Source organism: Prenolepis imparis, unplaced genomic scaffold (genome assembly GCF_030444845.1).
Source record: "Prenolepis imparis isolate NDT839.2.m4 unplaced genomic scaffold, iyPreImpa1.0 SCAF_4, whole genome shotgun sequence".
Taxonomy (NCBI): domain Eukaryota; kingdom Metazoa; phylum Arthropoda; class Insecta; order Hymenoptera; family Formicidae; genus Prenolepis; species Prenolepis imparis.
In genome coordinates this window covers 3,489,006-3,509,068 of record NW_028141162.1, presented here as the reverse complement: position 1 = coordinate 3,509,068, position 20,063 = coordinate 3,489,006, and the positions used below count along the sequence as shown (strand labels likewise).

Sequence of the window (20,063 nt, the reverse complement as noted above, 5' to 3'; positions counted from 1 at the left end):
TCTTTTTTAAATCAATTTTTTTTATTTAAATAAATTATTCGCAAGAGATAGATAAAAGATCCTGAATTTTGTATATAGAAAATGATCTCTTAATGTATTTGGCTCAAATTATTAATATAATTAATAATCTGATTATAGTTTATAATCTAATTTAAGTTTATGATTAAAATTGCTATAGCTGCTATATAAGTTACAAAAAATTATGATTATTAGTGTTTAATATCGTTACAAAGAAATACAAACAAAAATAGAAATTATGTTATTTATTTTTATTTTATATAAAGTCAGATGAAATTTGATAAGCATTTCGTATTGAACATTTTCCATATGCTTTAATAGACTATATTTCTTTGTGACTTATAACGATAAATTATAAAAGCTTTTAATTAAAGAAGTATATAAATTATCAATTTTCAAAATTTGATCCAATTTAATCGAAAGATTATCTTTTACATATGTATTAGCCATACAGTTTTTTTATACACATAAAATTTATATCATACAATATTTGAAGTTTCAATTTTTTTATAGGCACTTATAATATACATATGAAATAAATAGCTGTAATATTATAATTACTCTTCCAAAAAAATAAAAAAGCGTCAAATTCACGTACCTGTTTAAAAATTGTTGTGTAAAGAAATATTATCTTAATGTGTGTGTGTGTGCATATTTTATATTGCTTATTTTCCTATTATATCTTTTGATAACAATTTTTATGATTTGAATTTAGCATTCTAATCTTTGTTTATAAGATGTGCGAAAATAAAGCAAAAAGAACAGTTTTATTATGTAAAAAATGGACAACCTTCGATTGCCTATCGATTGTCTATAACTTGATCGATCCAGCCGTTATTGGGATTTGATAATTTAAGATACTGTCAACTAGACAGGTAATATATAGATATACAGTTCGTCTTCTTCAATTTAATATCTATAATCATCTTGCGATGATTTATATGTATTGATATTAAATTGATATTAAATTAATATGATTCACACAATAATAAGTCATAATAATAAGTCACAATAATAAGTTTCAAATACATTTATAAACCGTAAAAATACTCGAAAAAAAGATATGTATAAAATTACAAATTTCAAATTATTAATATTACAATGGTCTGAATTTCAATACTAATCACGATTAATTGACAGCAAATTTGAGCGCAATGAAACTTTAAACTTTTCTTTCAAATTCTAATTTTTGATATTTTAATAATTAAGCGTTAAATGAAAATTTTATTAAAGTAAAATATCGCAATTTTTTCAAATCAAAGCATGAATATTATTTTAAAAAATTTATTTTCTAAATTATATTTATGAAAAAACTTACGACAAAATTATATTTATAATTTGATTTATAAGAAATAGAGTAATGTGTAATTAATCTTCCCTTCTTAATTCTGATTATTTTATATTAATAAATAATATAGTAATAATATTTGATTATTATAAACAACAAATGCTATTTATCAAGCAATGTATCAAGCAATAAAGTGATAGATACAAAGGCTCTGTCAATCATTTTCAGAATATTTTTAATTGACAAAAAGTAAGAAAAAATTGCATCATATGCAATTGTTGCAAAGACAATTATGGATAATATTGCTACGTATTTATTGAAAAGTTTAATGACTATCTATACACTAAGCTAGAAGCACTTGCAGTTCCTACAGTTTTTCTACACAATGGCGATTATAAGAAAATGAAAGGTATAGAGGATAAAAAACAAAAGTACAATTTTGTTTTTGATTGTTAGACAGTAAGATAATTGATGCGCCCAGAAAAATTATAGTTAATAATAGCCTAATAGCTACCCAGCTATTAGATTATTATGTTAAATATCAAGTATATAGAATGTAAAATAACAGATTCATAAAATGAGCACTATAATAATATAAATAGCATTATGCAAGTGCATGTCCAATGTCTCGACCATCACGAATTGATTAATCGTGACATATACATAAGTCTGGTGATTTGCAACAAAACGAATCTCAGTTACGGACGATCAGTGAATGAAAAACTACAATTCAATTTGCCATGAAAGTAAGAAATTAACAACGGAAGTTAATAAAAGAGTTCTATTCTATTTTAAAAATTGTATTACAGACCAAAGTCGGCGATATTGAAGATTTGTTTATTCATTTAGAACGTATTTTCTCTGTCGGGGGAATATGGCCGTTCAAACAAACATACATTCGTTTTGCAATTTATATATCACATTATATGCTATATCTCGTTATGGCATATACCGATCTTTATGATGTTTTTGGTAATCTGGAGCTAATGGTGATGAATCTCGTGGAAACGGTAGCATATACTATGACATTTACGGCAGTATGGTTGATTCGTTGTAGTAATTTGTTAAAGCACGTAATCAATGCCGTTAAAAAGGATATGATGGAACGTGAGTTTGAAAATTCTGAAGAAGAAATGATTTATTATAATTACAATTACACGTCCAAGATATTCACATATGGCTCGATCATCGGCATGTTTGTTACGGTCATGTTGTTGTACTTTAGACCGCTTTTACGTTTCTCAAGCAGCGATCAAGGTATACACGAAATTTATTAAATCATCATAAGATAGAAAGTATATATAAATATATATTGTATTGTATCGTATCTACGATATTTTTTTTTAAGGATTTTTTTTTAAACGATATTATTAAAGATATATAAATTACTTTAACTTATTAAATCAAGATTGATTAAAGAATCTGTAATGTAAAATAATATCCGTAGATAAAAACATAGTTATTATTATATTATTACTCATTATATACTGTTTAAATATACATTACAAATTAATTTGTGTACTAGATACAACTTTTTTATACTCTTAATGGTTTTCTTTTTAGTGTTTCATAACAATACGGAATCTTTTATGTTACCCTATAGGGTCCATACATTTTTTGACATCAGTAATGGTTATACATATATATTAATGTATTTATATCTATTCCCGATGTTTTATGCCTCTATCTGTCACATGGCAGCGATTTGTTTGTTAGTTATTTTAGTATTTCACATTTGTGGCGAACTATCCATTTTATCGTACCGCATCAAAAATGTTCAAACATACTCACAAGACTTGGTGGTGAATAGAATTCGTAGTTTTGTTCGAACACATCTCAAGATAATATGGTAAGAATGTTATAATTATCTTTATATAATAATGTAGTAAAAAACAGTTACGTATTTATCTTTAATTTACTTCTTTATTTGCATGATTTTATTGGAATTTTATGGCGATTAAAGGATGGCGAAATCCGTAGATAATATTTTCAATTTAATTCTATTGGATGAACTTCTTGGCAATAGTGTTGTATTAGCTATCTCGATGTACTATGTCATAACAGTATGTATCACTATTATTAAATATTTTATTATTATTTTGAAATATCTAATTTATTAAGATTTTAATTAATAGCATTATTACAAAATAAATTATAATAATATTTAAAAATATTGTATATATGTATATCTAATTTAATCATAATTTTTCTTCAATGAAAATATGTATAAGCACTTTAATGTTCTTCATATAATTAATAATTAAAAATAGCGATTTTAAACTTTCTGCTAAGGAAAAATTGTGTGTGTGTGATTTTAAATTGTTTACGGAACATTTATCTGAAAAATCAAGTTTGCAATTTATAAAACACTCTATATATATATATATATATATAATATACATTTTATATTTTTTAGAACTTGGAGATTTCAGAAATGGCGACATGTTGCACTTTTATTTTTTTCGCCATTATTGCGCTTGTTATGCTTTTTGGATACTGTTTAATTGGTGACCAATTGACTCAACAGGTATCGTTGGAAATGCATAATTTACAATGTCAAATGGGCGAAATAATCTTTCACATGCGTGATGCAGTACGAACAACTCAAATTATATTTGATATTCGATATATACAGTCGAGAAATTTTTAAATAGTAAAATTTGTTTCACAATAGCAAATTTGGTTATTCGCGCTCTTGCATTAGTGCACACTAAAAACTATTATATATGAAATTATAGTCAATTTTAAATTCTTATAACTCAAATATTATTGACTGAATAAGGAGCTCCACACAATAAAAAAAATAAGAAACAGGAAATAAAAAATAGAAAATAGGAACACAGAATAGAGAACAGTTCAATATAAAACATATGAAATATAATTTAGTAAAATGCAGAATAGAGGAACAGAAGAAAAAGTGATAAAATTTCTCTATTCTGTGTTGTTAAATTACATTTCATATATGTTTATTTATCGAACTGTTCCCTATTTCCTGTTCCCTATTTTCTGTACTCTATTTCTGTACTCTGTTTCTTATTCCTTTTTTTGTGCGCAGCCTCTATATTTATATATTTTAATATATAACACAGAAATAAATAATCGTCAAACAGTTTTTATCATGTTTATGAATATGTAAATGTACGTGAACAAAAAAAACGAGAATTTTTACTTTTATTTGCTGGCATATATTTTTTAGTTTTTTAAAGAAAATTATGTAGTTCATTGTTTTATAATGAAAAAGTTAACATATAATTTCTTAACTCTTTTTTCTCAATTGCGCTCTAGTTTATTTTTGGTGATTAATACATATTCAGATAATGTTATATATGTGTATATATACATATATGCAATGCACTCACCGATACGATGCGCAACAGAGCGGAGCTCTATAGTACAAAACGTTGATCTATAACATATAAAAAACACAAATTATATGTATACAAAATAATTTTCAAAATAATTAATATTTGAAAAAGTCAATAATGTACAATTAAACTTTTATTCGTATCAATATATTTAATAAAATTACGTCACAAAAATTATTAAACTTTTTAATTATTCTTTTAGATCTAAAACTTTATATAAAATATAATAAAATTTAATTTTTAAAAAGTGAATTAAATATAAATTGTATAAACAATATTAAAATTATATACATATATAATATATATGTAATAACATTTTTTATTATTAATGATCTAATTATAATAAAATTTAATGTAATATTTTTTTTATTTTTCTGTAAATTATCTTAAATATCCATATTATATAATTTTTTTCCCAAATGTTTTTTTATTTTATTCCAAATTTATTCTTAATATTAACTTATTTTCAACTTTATTTTAATAAAAATTTAAATAATAAATTTATATAAATTATGTATATAATTATATAAATTATATATAATATTAATTTATATAAATTTATTTTAATTACAATCTGCTTACCGCATGATTGCTCCGCCGTTGCTCGATGCCTCCCCGGGCCTCCTCTTCCTCCTCATTTGTAGGTTATAGCGACTTTTTGGCACTTACACAGCACACGCTCGCGAAAATACAATCGCAAAATAAAATAATCGCACGACAATTTGAACGACACTCCCGACGTTAATCGTACATCGTACGCGACTCTATACGGCACTTCCGATTTTAATCGCGCGATACTTCGTGCGAAACTCCCGATATTCGTACGTGACTTTTCATACGGCACTCCCGCTTTTAATCGTACGCGTATTTTATGCGCTTTCGTTTATTATATGCGACGCATATTTGAGAGAATAGCCCGCGACAATTATTATAATTAAACGAAGCTATGATCCGCACGGCGCGGCGCGTCGCACGAAATTTACGCGGAATATCGCTGCAGTGATGCCAACTGTTTAATTAGAAATTATCAATCTTTCGATCGCGATTAATCGATCATTGAAAAGATCGATCAACATAGTGCTTTATCCGTCCGACAGTTGGCGTCACTGTACGGCGAGATTCCGCGTAAATTTCGTGTGACGCGCCGCATGGATCATAGCTTCGTTTAATTATAATTATCGCGCGCTCTTCTTTCAAATATGCGTCGCATATAATTAACGAAATCGCATAAAATGTGCGTATGATTAAAAGTGAGAGTGCCGTATGAAAAGTCACGTACGAATATCGGGAGTTTCGCACAAAGTATCGCGCGATTAAAATCGAAAGTGCCGGATAGAGTCGCGTACGATTAAGGCCATTGCACGTACAAAAATTTTAGTCGTAATAGTAAGGCCGTAAGCAAATCGTCCAATCACAGTCAAGCATTCTTATTACGTTATAATAATTCTTCTCTATGATTGGACGATTTGCTTACGACCTTACGATTACGACTAAAATTTTTGTACGTGCAATGGCCTTTAACGTCGGCAGTGTCGTTCAAATTGTCGTGCGATTATTTTATTTTGCTGATTAATGCGCGCGCGTGATTGTATTTTCGCGAGCGTGTGCTGTGCTGTGTAAGTGCCAAAAAGTCGCGATAACCTACAGGAAGAGGAGGCCCGGGGAGGCATCGAGCAACGGCGGAGTAATCAAAGCAGATTGTAATTAAAATAAATGTATATAAATTAATATATATTATATAATTTTAATTATATACATAATTTATATAAATTTATTATTTAAATTTTTATTAAAATAAAGTTGAAAATAAGCTAATATTCCATTTCTAAAAAGTGCATGTTAAGTCGATTCTCGAAAGTCTCGAAGTATTGTTGCCTCTTTTCCGCAATGCTGATTGCTTCTCTGTCGATTCGCGTTGTGTGTTATATTCGTAGCATCGAATGACTGTCATCGCGAGGGTTAGCAGTTAGCAGTTTGACAGTTAGTCCAAAAAATAAAATAAAATAATAATGTTTTAAATAATATGTTATTATACTTTAAACTTGATTAATATTTTGGCGGAAAAAAGGCAAAAATACTTGCGAGAATCGACTTAATGTCTTTTTTAGAAAAAGATTACAATAACAAAAGCGCGCGTTACGCCATTCCTCGATTTTAAATAAAAAAGAATAATATTTTTATATAAAGTTTGTTTAAACTTGGTTAATATTTTTTGATAGAAATCAGATGATTAAAGCATTACATTGCTAATTAAATTTTAACATAAAAATATGTTATAAAAATTAATATAATAATGTTATAAATAATATGTTATAATGCCTTATCTGCGATTAATATTTTTTGACAGAAATCAACTGATAGCTGTTATATATATTAATCGAATTTAAGGAATTATAATTCATTATTTAAAACATATTATTATTTTAAATGTTATAACATATTCTTATTTTAAGAATTAATTAGCAATTTTACGTTTTAATCAGCTGATTTCTGTAACAAAAATATTAATCGAAGATAAAATATTACAACATATTATTCACAACATATTGCTATTTTAATTTTTATAACATATTATTATTTTAAAATTTAATTAGCTCGCTATATTAATATTTTTAAATTTATTCATTTAATTATAAAGTAATATATTTATTAAGTTAAAAATAGAAGTGAGACATAAATCCAAATTAACAATTAAGGTTTCGTAGCAATTTTTAAGGACAATAAATATTTCCTTAATTAGAGTCATAAATATATTTCGTCCGACACTTTTCGATAATCTTAATATAATTCGAATTGCGAATGCGCAGTAGAAATGAGTTTCGACATCTATTACCGCGATATATGTATATAGTTACGCATAATATTAAAAATTAAAATTTTAAGCCGCTGACCCCATAAGGCGCGGATTCATTTTACGTTTATTAGACCAAAAAGGTAGTACGCTGGTATGCTTATGGTATCAAAATAATCTGTAAACAATACACTATTGATATATATATATACAATTAATTTTTGGCTCGTTTTAAAAAATTGAAAATTAAAATTTTTTAACCGCGGACCCCATACGGCGCACAATTATATTACGTATATTATAACAAAAAGTTTGTAGGCTGGTATAGTGTTGGTACCATCATAATGTGCAGGCAATGTACTGTTGAAATATGTAAACAAATAATTATTGGCGCGTTTTAAAATACTGAAAATTGAAATTTTTAAGCCGCGGATCGCATACGGCGCGGATTAATTTTACGTTTATTACACCAAAAAGTTAGTACGCTGGTATGGTGATGGTACCATCATAATGTGCGGGCAATGTACTGTTGAAATATATGATAGATTAATTTTTGGCTCGTTTTAAAATATTGAAAATTAAAATTTTTTACCCATGAACCCCATACGGCGCGGATTCATTTTACGTATATTAGACCAAAAAGGTAGTACGCTGGTATGCTGATGGTACCAAAATAATCTGCAAACAATACACTATTGAAACTTATATACGATTAATTTTTGGCTCTTTTTAAAATATAGAAAATTAAAATTTTTAAGCCGCGAATCCCATACGGCGCACAATTATATTACGTATATTACACCAAAAAGTTTGTAGGCTGGTATGGTGATGGTACCATCATAATGTGCAGGCAATGTACTGTTGAAATATGTAAACAAATAATTATTGGCGCGTTTTAAAAGACTGAAAATTGAAATTTTTAAGCCGCGGATCGCATATGGTGCGGATTAATTTTACGTATATTATACCAAGAAGTTTGTAGGCTGGTATGGTGATGGTACCATCATAATGTGCAGGCAATGTACTGTTGAAATATATGATAGATTAATTTTTGGCTCCTTTTTAAAATATTGAAAAGTAAAATTTTTTACCCGCGAACCCCATACGGCGCGGATTCATTTTACGTATATTAGATCAAAAAGGTAGTACGCTGGTATGCTGATGGTACCAAAATAATCTGCAAACAATACACCATTGAAACTTATATATGATTAATTTTTGGCTCGTTTTAAAATATAGAAAATTAAAATTTTAAAGCCGCGGATCCCATAAGGCGCACAATTATATTACGTATATTATAACAAAAAGTTTGTAGGCTGGTATGGTGATGGTACCATCATAATGTGCAGGCAATGTACTGTTGAAATATGTAAACGAATAATTTTTGGCGCGTTTTAAAATACTGAAAATTAAAATTTTTAAGCCGCGGATCGCATACGGCGCGGATTTATTTTATGTTTACTAGATTAAAATAGTAGTACGCTAATATGCTTATGGTACCAAAATAATCTGCAAACAATACATTATTGAAATATATAAATGATTAATTTTTGGCTCGCTTTAAATAATTGGAAATTAAAATTTTTAAATCGCGGACCCCTTACGGCGCAGATTCATTTTACGTATATTAGATCAAGAAGTTTGTAGGCTGGTATGCTGATGGTACCATCAAAATGTGCAGACAATGTACTGATAAAATATATGAAAGATTAATTTTTGGCTCACTTTAAAATATTTAAAATTAATATTTTTAAACCGCGGACCCCATACGGCGCACAATTATCAGCTAATTTCTGTCAAAAAATATTAATCGAGTTTAATGTACTATAACATTTTATTTAAAACATATTATTTTATAATTTCTATTACATACTATTATTTTAAAATTTAATTAACATATTAACGCTTTAATCAGCTGATTTCTATCAAAAAATATTAATCAAGTTGAAACAAACTTTATATAAAAATATCATTTTTTTTTATATAAAATCGAAGAATAGTGCGCGCATTGCGCGCACTTGTGTGTTGTTCTAGTAAGAATAAATTTGAAATAAAATAAAAAAGTATTTGGGAAAATTAATATAGATATTTAAAATAATTTACAGAAAAATAAAAAAGAATATTACATTAAATTTTATTTTATAATTAGATCATTAATAATAAAAAATTTTATTACATATATTATATGTATATAATTTTAATATTATTTTATACAATTTATATTTAACTTTCTTTTTAAAAATTAAATTTTATTATATTTTATATAAATTTAGATCTAAAAGAATAATTAAAAAGTTTTATAATTTTTGTGACGTAATTTTATTAAATATATTGATACGAATAAAAGTTTAATTGTGCATTATTGACTTTTTCAAATATTAATTATTTTGAAAATTATTTTGTATATATATAATTTGTTTTTTATATGTTATATAGATCAACGTTTTGTACTATAGAGCTCTGCTGTTGCGCATCGTATCGGTGAGTGCATTTTGCATATATACATATATAACATTATCTGTATATGTATTAATCACCAAAAATTAACTAGAGCGCAATTGAAAAAAAAAGATTTAATAAATTATATGTTAACTTTATATACAAGAAATTTAAAAAATTATATGTTAACTTTTTTATTATAAAACAACGAATTACATAATTTTCTTTAAAAAATTGAAAAATATATGCCGAATAAATAAAAGTATTAAAAATTCTCGTCCTTTGTATTTCATGTTCATTTACATACTATGAACATGATTAAAACTTTCTGGCGATTTTTTATTTTTAAATAGAATTTTCATCATTCAATTGTTTTATTTAGTGCATAAACGTTCAAGATGCATATTATCAGTGCGACTGGTATGAAATGCCACTCAGTTGCAAGAAATGTTTGTTGATATGTATGATTCATGGCCAAGTTATGCTGTACTTAACAGCTGCCAGATTTTATATATTCTCCTTAAACAGTTTTACAGATGTGAGTATTTTAAATAACCTTTTTAAACATAAAATTTTATTTAACAAATTATCGAATCGATAATAGCGTTATAATTAAAAAATAAGATTCTAATAATAAGTATAATACTGACAGCCGTTTTATTTCTCATATTTTTACTTTGTTACAATTTTATTTTTAATATCATAATTAAAGATGATTTATATTTAAATTATCTTAAATCTATTTCTTTTAAAAATTAATTTGTTACTCTGTGCATTTTTACACAAATTTTATCTATATAAAAAGTTTCTATTTTCTAAATTCTTTTTAGATTTGAAACAATTTAGAAATAAGTTTTTTTTAAGTTTATAAATTTCTTAATTAAGAAATAATTTTTTTAATTAAAATTTATATAACATTAAATTTATTATTATATTAATGCAGGTTATCAAAACTTCTTTGGCATATTTGTCAATGCTGCGTACTTTGTTATGAAGAATTATAAAAAAGTTTATACACGTACAATAAAAAAAAATAAATTTGTATACAAATAGAAATACACTTAGAAAATGAATCTGTCGTTACAATGTATACATTAATTTTTTTTAAATTCCTTGTTTCTCGAGCGAGTTTCAAACTCTCGAAATCTATTTTTCTGACAGTCGCGGCTCATTCATTTATTATAGCAACGCCAAGTTTATTTACATAATTTTTGTATTCTTAATTATTGTAATTGTATAATTACAATATTACAATATACTATATCTTTATTGATGTTATACTTTGAGAAATTCTTTATCTGAAAGTATATTTTGTAGATTGTGTGTATATCTATATTGTATATATAGCACAATTATATTAAAATATATTCACAACTGCTTATGTCAAATACAATTATTATAGGATATTATTAGAGAAAAATAATATATTATTTAATTAATTAAAATAATATATTATTTAATTAATTCAATATAACATTTTAATATTAAAACACAGTATGTAAAAGAATTAAATTTTATGATGTGCATTTTATGCCTTATTGATTCCATTTTTTTATATTATTTTTTTTATTTTTAGAAATTTAGAAATTTAATTGTAAAATAAATTTTACATATAAAACTATACATAAATTAGTTACTTATTATAATAGTATTATATAACATATAAGAGGAAATTTAAATTGCACGATGTCGTATCGTTTAACTAACATACATTCGACTTTGAAAGTTTGCTCTAAGTTTAATACCAGCTTATATGACACGAGATGTATCTTGTGCACACACTTACTCAGAAAATATGTGATGCTTTATATAATGAAGATCCACAAAGCTTCAGACGATGTAATTCGAACGTGCACAAAAATAATACAATCAGACTTACTTCAAATGCACTCTCAAATAGAATGATATGTATTATTTGCAGCAGATTTTACGGAGAATAAAGACGGTCGACTATTCTATACTTCACAATAAGCCACAATTAAAGCATGCGACATATACGCGTCGTAATACAAATCTATTCTCATATATACATCAAATATATATCTCGGCCAATCATCAGGCGTCTGGTGTTAACTATCATGTGGCAAAAGGCATTTCATTGGTCATTTTATTTATTGGCCTTTTATTTCTTTAATAACTTTTTCAATTGAAGCGGGTTTGCATCAGTCTGAAAATATTTAATGATGTCATAGTTCTTTTTCTTGTTAATGTGCAATCAAAATTAAAAATATATAAACATATTTGAGTAATATATTTGTTTTAGAAAGTCATCAGTCTGATTTAAATACACATGTATACATGCTATATGAATTCATTTAAATAATGCTTCTATTTTATTGCTTTCTTTCACTATTCGGTTCTCAACTACTAATAATGATTATACTGATGCAATAGCTTAGTACCTACATGCAATATTATATATACATTTAAAATAGAGTATTTTGTTTAAAACAAAAAATAATCCATATTTATTATCACTTCTCTTCTCTTCTATATATATAAATATATAAAACTATTAAAACAACATTACACATTGTTGCTGAAAGCCATTACATTTTGAATATTTTATTAATACACTGAAACTTCTCTTAATATAGCATGCATGTTCAAATCTCTGAACGTAATAGCAAGGTTGTCCCCACTTTACTCCCAAATTGTGAAATTCAGGGCCATGACGGTATCCTTTTGTTGACACATTATTGTCCAATATATTGCCGAGAGACAGATACGCGTTGTTGTGCAGTTGTACCTCTACTGTCATTCACGTGCATCTATGGTGCACATATGGAAGGGATTTTGAGCGCTATTTCGTGGTTCGCAATTACGAAGTTTCACTGTAATAAAAAATAAAGCATCAACATCTAAGAATAATCCATTTTGCAGATACTACTAGAAGCATATGACAAAAAACTATGCATTATAAGCATAGCTCAGATATAATGAAGCGTATAATGTTAATTTTTTAAACTAATCTTTCAAATTATTTTGGCTTCCAAATTTTGAAAAGGGATATTTGATCTTTTTAATCTCTCAGTTGATACTTACACAAAATAAATGTTTTATATTTTTCAATACTCTATAAATTTAAATCAATTAAACAAAAAATGTGTCACATCTGGATGTTATTTTAATTTTTATATATTATATTTTGTATTTTATATGTTACGTTAAAATTTGTAATTACATTTTAAACAAGATGAATTTATTTGTTTATATTTTGATAATTTTGAAATATTTTTACATGGAAATGTCTGTTAGATATATAAATTAAATATATAATTTGAGAAATATAGAATTTTTTCCTCTAATTACAATCGGTAATACTCTTACAAATCTTTGTCTTAATCTAAAATCAGAGTAATACAGTATGCGATTATTGTTACAACGGAAGTTCATGCTTAAATTGTTTGCGTTTGAAATTGTTTCTTTAATCAATTATGTGAAATGTGTTATAATTATATGGCAGAGATTTGTATAAATCATATAAGTCTACGTTGACATTAATTATTAATCACAAAGGAAAAGTGCATCTTGCGATGCTTAAATTGAAAATCACGCAGGTGTATGGAGTAACACGCTTATATGTAATTCATACACTAATTTCGAGTGCAATTATTGTCTGTTTCATGATCATTTATTTTCCGATTCTATAGACAGCTCTAACCATTAGGGCCGAAATTATCCTAGGTATATTTGGTGCAGTCTCAGATAAACGTTCAATGAAAGAACAGGGTAAAGAACAATGCAGGTGAATTGTGTACAGATTTTTTTTTAATATTGCAATATGTCATAAAAATAAGACATATTATTTGAAAATTAATTACAAAAAAATTAATCTTGTATTATAGAATATTACTCAAAAAGATTTGGATCGTGCATCTGAGGTGCTGTTTTGGAACAAACAATTAATGTCCATATTGGGTCTTTGGCCTTTTCGGACTAACAGTTTCTTATTCTTCATTAACTTTGGCTACTTCAGTTTTCTCATGATTCTAGAGTATTTGGATTTGTTTCTTTTCATCAATGATCTCGAACACGTGATTATAAACTTAACAGAGAACATGGCATTCTCACAGATATTTGTACGAATGAGTATGTTACGATTATACAACTGTCAAATAGGTGAAGTCATAGCGGAAGCTATGAAGGATTTTGATAAGATGAGTTATAAAACCGCCGAAGAGATAAAGACAGTTATCACATATAATGCTAAGTCAAAGATCTTCGTTAAGCTGCTGATTGTGTTCGTCGCATTAACAGCTTCGTCGTATTATTTAACGCCAATTATAATTATACTCGGAAGTGGTGCGTCATGCTTTTATATAACTTTATTTTGATGTGTCTGGAAGAATTATATACGAAATAAAAAAAAATGTGAAGTCTTCTTAATATATATAATATACGCACAGTTCGTGTATGCATGTATGTGTTGTGTACGTATTGTGTGTGTACTATTGTATTTATATATAAGACGAGTTAGGTTAAAAGTCACAATTTTGTAAACTGAAATGAGATATCGAGAAATTGTTCATCGATAATTAATTCTTTATGGTTGCAAAAAACAATAATAGTTTGAAAAAACAAATGTTTAAAACACTTTTAACAAATGTTTAAAACAATTGTAAAACAAATGTTTAAAATACTCTTTGAGAAATTTTCACATACTTTTACACGTCTATGAAAATTGTTACACGTGATAAAAAATGTCAGTGCTTTTTATTATTTTGAAGCGTACAACTTATTCTTAAAATTTATATATGTATAGATCTTTTTAGTTATATCCTATACTACAACTCCTATATATTCTACAACTTAATTATATTATTATTTTCTTTTAATTTGATATAGAAAATCACTTCTAAAGCAACATAAATTTTAAACTTGAATGAACTGCAAGAAGTAGAGGAAAGGATGATAATATGAGTCACTTTTTTATTTTAAACAAAATACTTAAATACTTTAAAATATATAATTATTGCATTAATAATTATCGCAGTAGTGTTAATAAATACATATATCTATTATCGTGTTTTATTAGTTATTATGTGTGCATTATTAATTAGAAAGAAAAATAATATGGTTGAGAATAAAAAAAAATTTTTTAATATATTGCAAAATGTGAGCCTTGGAAAGCCGAATGGTAATATGAAACAGGCATAAAAATAAAAACCAAACCTTTAATTTTTTATTATAAGATTTTTATTAAAATAAATTTTTTTATTGAATTTCTTTAAATGTAAAAGAAAAAATTTTATTTAATTTAAAGTTTCATTTAATTTATTTTATTTAAAAATAAAAATAAAAAATTACCTTTAAAAATTAAGAAAAATAGGCAAGTATTACAATTTGATATATGCTACAGATAATATGTTAAATTTCTCAATGAAGACAGGAAAAATAAATTCTTAATCTTATTTTACGAGAAGTTTTGATGGTTAAAAAACATAATGTCTGTTCTTATGACTGTAAACAACATGATATTGTCAACAGTACTTTTTAATAACAGAAAGACATAATAGAAGATTACTATATAATTATCGATAGATTGCTGCAATAATTTTAGAAATAATGTGTCCATTTCACATTACCACGCCATTTCATATATTCCCTTTTCCCCTATAAATAGTACAGTTTTTCTTTTAAAATTAATACTGATATAATTGAATTTTTTTTAGGACTCCCCAAAATAGTAATCAATGAGAATATAACTCAAGTAATTTATTTATTGCCCTATCGCTTTCATATGTTTCATGCAATTGATAACATGTGTACTTACATAATTACTTACGCTTTGGAATTGCCATTTGTATTCGTCAGTGGTTTCGGACAAAGCGCAGCTGATTGTATTATGGTCACCCTTGTCTTTCATATTTGCGGTCAAATGTCAGTTTTATCTATGCGCATTACTAAGATAAATACCGAACTCTTCAGTTGCAGACGCGAAATGCGGCATGTAGTGCGAATGCATGTACGGCTACTACGGTGAGCCTTATTATGTATATATTATATAATATAAAGGAAGATAGAGAAAATCTCCCCTAAGCTAGAAAAGCTTTACTTTTTGCACTTTAATTGTAAAAATTCTGTTCAAATTCTCAATTTGTTTTAACATTAGAATGTTTACTGTATAATTAAAATATTGAATTTTAAAAATTAACAAGAGTTTGATTTTTATTAACTTTTTGTAAAACTTAATTTTGATCCGGTTGATTCCATTTACGGAATAAAACATATAAAATCAGCCTACCATTACTAATTTATTTAATGTAAATCAAGCTGAGATAAACTATTAGAAAATAATCCAATTAACTTTAACGTGGAACTAAAAAAACTTAATATAATTTATAAAGTTTCCGATTAAAACAGATTTTACATTTATTTAACATTTATTTATAATAGAAAAACTGTCCAACTTTTATTTCTCACATTTATATAAATGCTTGATGTGACTTCCTATAGTTACACGAGACGATATATAATCTAATTATTCTATCTAATCTTCCTATACTTTAGCAAATAATTTTTAATTTATTCCTGATATTACTATATAAAATAAAAAATTGGCGTTAGAAATGTTATTTTATTCTAGATAACATAACGTTTTTCAGGATGGGAAACATAATAGAGAAGGCATTTAACATAACATTGTTGGCTCATCTTTTAGGAGCTACTTCTCTTGTGTGCATTCTTGGTTATCAAATTTTGACGGTAAATACCATCTCTTTACTGACTATACAATTAAGCTTAATTATTTTAAAATATAAAAAAGCTCCAAAAATAAAACTATAAACATAAAGAAAAGGCTTTGAGGAGCAAATTATAATTAAACACGTATATATTAACCTTGTAAATTTGCAATTCGCGAGACATTTAATGTCAGATTAAATTTCTTATAATTAGGTCTTATAATTAACGTAAAAAATTATGTAAATCGTAAGTCGCAACAAAATTACAATTATCGTGTATTTAAAGAATGACAAAAAACAAATGTATTGGTTCTTAAAGATAGACTAGACCTCTTCAATGAAATAAAGCGTAGAAATTTGTCAATAGTAATTGATCAGAATATAAAATATGCCTCCTAACTATTTAGTACTGCTGATGGACATTTCTGGTTCGTTATGGCAAGGTTGAAATTCATCATTTACCACAGAATTTTTTTTTGAAACTTGTAGAAGAAGTTAAAATTGAAAAAGCTATCTAAAAATGATGGTGTTAGATAATAAAAAATTATAAAAAAATTGTTTAAGATATGATTTTTAAGGTATATAATCCGTAACTTATCCATAGAGAGAAACCATGATAAACACAATCAAAAGTTAACTACGAGAACGCAGAACATACATATAATGCGAACATATATAAAAATTGACTTCATATTTATATATGAAATTTTTATAAAATTTTTTATAGAAATTATATTATGCATGTTTTCTATATTTCATCACAATTTATTTACATTTTTCTTTATATGTGCAGAATTTTGCTAAAGGTGAGAGAGGAGTACTTGTTACGTTTCTGATATTCCAATTCTTAGTTTTGCTAATACTATACGCTCATTGCACTGTCGGTGAGAATCTTCTAACAGAGGTAATATTATAAAATTAAAAAAGAATTAATGAAAGGACAATGTTAAAAAGACACGATTGTGAATAAAATAAATAAGAATACAAAAATTCAAATATGAAATAAATTAATAAGAGCCAGGAACAGAAAGTAGGCGCAACAAACTTATCTTAAAATCTAATTGACTTGAACATTTTGGTTCTTCCCTTAGCCTTGGACCATATTCAATAATAAGAAGTATCAAAATGTGAAGTCTGAATAGCTCACAATCAGTGCAGTCGCCCGAAAATGAAAGACTTAGGTCTGATTCAGACTTTACCTCGACATTTTTTGACCCAATATTTATTTCGGGTGATACGGGGTTTTATAGAAATATGAATTTCAGGCTGAGATTATTTTAAGCACTTGGTAGCATACTAAGAAAAAAATGTGTCCTATATATAATTAGTTAGTTTCAAAAGAAAAATTAATTTTGAAACTTACGCGCTACTATCAACATTTGGCTCTTATTGGATAAATTAAATTTTATTTTGTTATTATCTCAAAAGATGTGTAAATTAATAATTTTATGAAAAAATAATTTAAACATTACTAAATATTTTTTAAATATTCCTTTTATCAATAATATATAATTTTATACTTTAAAATATATTATTGAATTTTAATCAAATTACTTTAACCTTTTTATGCTATATCTTTTAATTTTTGAATGACTTGTTATGATAAAATTACCTTAAGTATATACTTACTTATTTATATATTACTTACATTTATTATTACATATTTATACTGCACCGAACGGATAGTATTCGAGGAAGAGAAAAGGAGAGACTTATTTAAAATTTTCATTTTCAGAGTGCTAAAATATGTGAAGCATTTTATAAATGTCATTGGTATGATATGCCAATGGAAAATGCACGAATGATAATATTATGCATGGCAAGATCACAAAAACCGCTCTGTTTGACAGCTGGCAAATTTACTACATTTTGTCTTAGCACCTTAACTGATGTAAGACAAAAATTTATAAGTTCTAAAGTTTAAAGAATTTTTAATTGAATTATATCACGCAAAAATGTTAAAAATTATCTTTTCCTTTCAAAAAGACTTTTACTTTTTAAATTGCTTTAACTTTAATCCGATATAATCGAAAATCAGTAAAAAAGCATTTTAAAGTTTCTATACTTTTATTTTATGTAGAATGTTATATAATAAAAAAGCGACATTCATCAATTTAATAAAGTTTTAAAAATTGTTGATTTTGTTATTTTTGGTTTTAAAGAGCAAATTTTTTTTAAGTTTTTTAATGTTTTTTCTTTTTATCGAATTATTTAATAATTGTTTTTACTTAATTATTTATTGAAGCAAAATTAACTTATTAATTTTGAATGCTTGTAATTAATAAGCAAGTTATTGTACAATTATCATAATAATAATATCAATTAAAAAATAAGTCTGCTCTTTACAATAAATTAGTCATGCTTCTATCAATTAATTTTATCTGTTGTTAAAATGTAATTATTATTTTACAATCAAGTAAAAATTGCATTTTTTATATAATCCGATGCAACTTGATGTAGGAACGCTTACATTTTTATAATATTCACAATATTTTTAAGTAAAGAACATCTCAATTATTCGCTAAAACCAAATTAATCAAAAAATTCGCCAAAAATCTAAATTAGAAAGATTGGCCAATCAATATTCAATTTTAAAATACAAGTAAAAATTAATATTAGAGTCTTGCATTCTTGCTTTTAACATAAAGTCTAGTGATTGTACTAAGGAAATATATATTTCGGCAATCACAAAATCGCAAAAAAAATATTTAACAATTCTTATTAACGTATAGAAAAGTAATACGTATATTTTTTCAATATTTGATATGTTTTGTTATTTTATAGGTTTTAAAAACATCCATGGGATATTTATCAGTGCTGCGTTCCTTTTTGTAACATCCTCAAAATAAGTAGCAATTTCAGAGAAGAATAATCTATTTATAAATTAATTATGCTCAAGAGAATGTATAATTTAATATAAAATGAGATAAAAAGAAAAATTAAAATATTATGTCTGAATATTTTCTTTACATATTATATATGGAATAGGAAAGTTTTTAATTATTTTAAAACAAATTATATATATATAAATATATATATTGTATATATATATATATATATATACAAATATTTTATATTATTTATATATTGTATTAATAATACAATATATAAAATATAGCATAATTTGTACTTAAAGCACTTTAAAGCATATTTTTTTTATGTAAATTATAATATATTATTAATTATACATTAAATTATTTAGAAATCGGACACATAAAGGTCCGAATGAGTAAAAATTATCTATTTATTATCTATTTAAGTATATAAAATAGAATACAATTTCTATATATAAATAAAATAAATTTTAAATATTATAAATTAAATTATTTAAATTTATATTATTTTATTATATTTATTTACAGTCATGTGTGTGTGTGTGTACCTACATATATACATATGAGGGATGGATAAAAAAATACTCGGACTCATTTTCTGTTATTAACACAAACTTTATTGATTATCAGTATACAATATTT

At 25.5% G+C, this 20,063-nt stretch overlaps 2 protein-coding genes across 4 annotated transcripts in view; one reads left to right on the top strand and one right to left on the bottom strand.

The window, feature by feature from the left end:
• LOC145934626 (putative multidrug resistance-associated protein lethal(2)03659) overlaps window positions 1-11,878 on the bottom strand; it is a 29,369-nt gene extending 17,491 nt beyond the window's left edge. Inside the window, exons 1-2 of one of the 3 annotated variants that reach the window (XM_083035194.1) lie at window positions 11,688-11,878; window positions 4,666-4,712 (exon numbers count right to left, since the gene is read on the bottom strand). The gene's annotated coding sequence lies outside the window, so the exon portion shown is untranslated. Of the gene's footprint in view, window positions 1-4,665; window positions 4,713-5,253; window positions 5,554-11,687 lie in introns of those variants that run through there. The other 2 variants (XM_083035196.1, XM_083035191.1) reach the window with 2 other exon arrangements.
• LOC145934629 (uncharacterized) lies at window positions 1,869-19,513 on the top strand. The gene is made up of 14 exons (XM_083035206.1): window positions 1,869-2,052; window positions 2,116-2,563; window positions 2,870-3,155; window positions 3,270-3,369; window positions 3,723-3,833; window positions 10,284-10,439; window positions 10,845-10,870; window positions 12,148-12,210; window positions 13,758-14,206; window positions 15,577-15,883; window positions 16,510-16,609; window positions 17,381-17,491; window positions 18,323-18,478; window positions 19,372-19,513. The coding sequence occupies exons 1-14, from the start codon at window positions 2,047-2,049 to the stop codon at window positions 19,420-19,422; spliced, it is 2,370 nt and encodes a 789-aa protein (XP_082891332.1). The 5' UTR covers window positions 1,869-2,046; the 3' UTR covers window positions 19,423-19,513.
• Window positions 19,514-20,063: the final 550 nt, after the last annotated feature.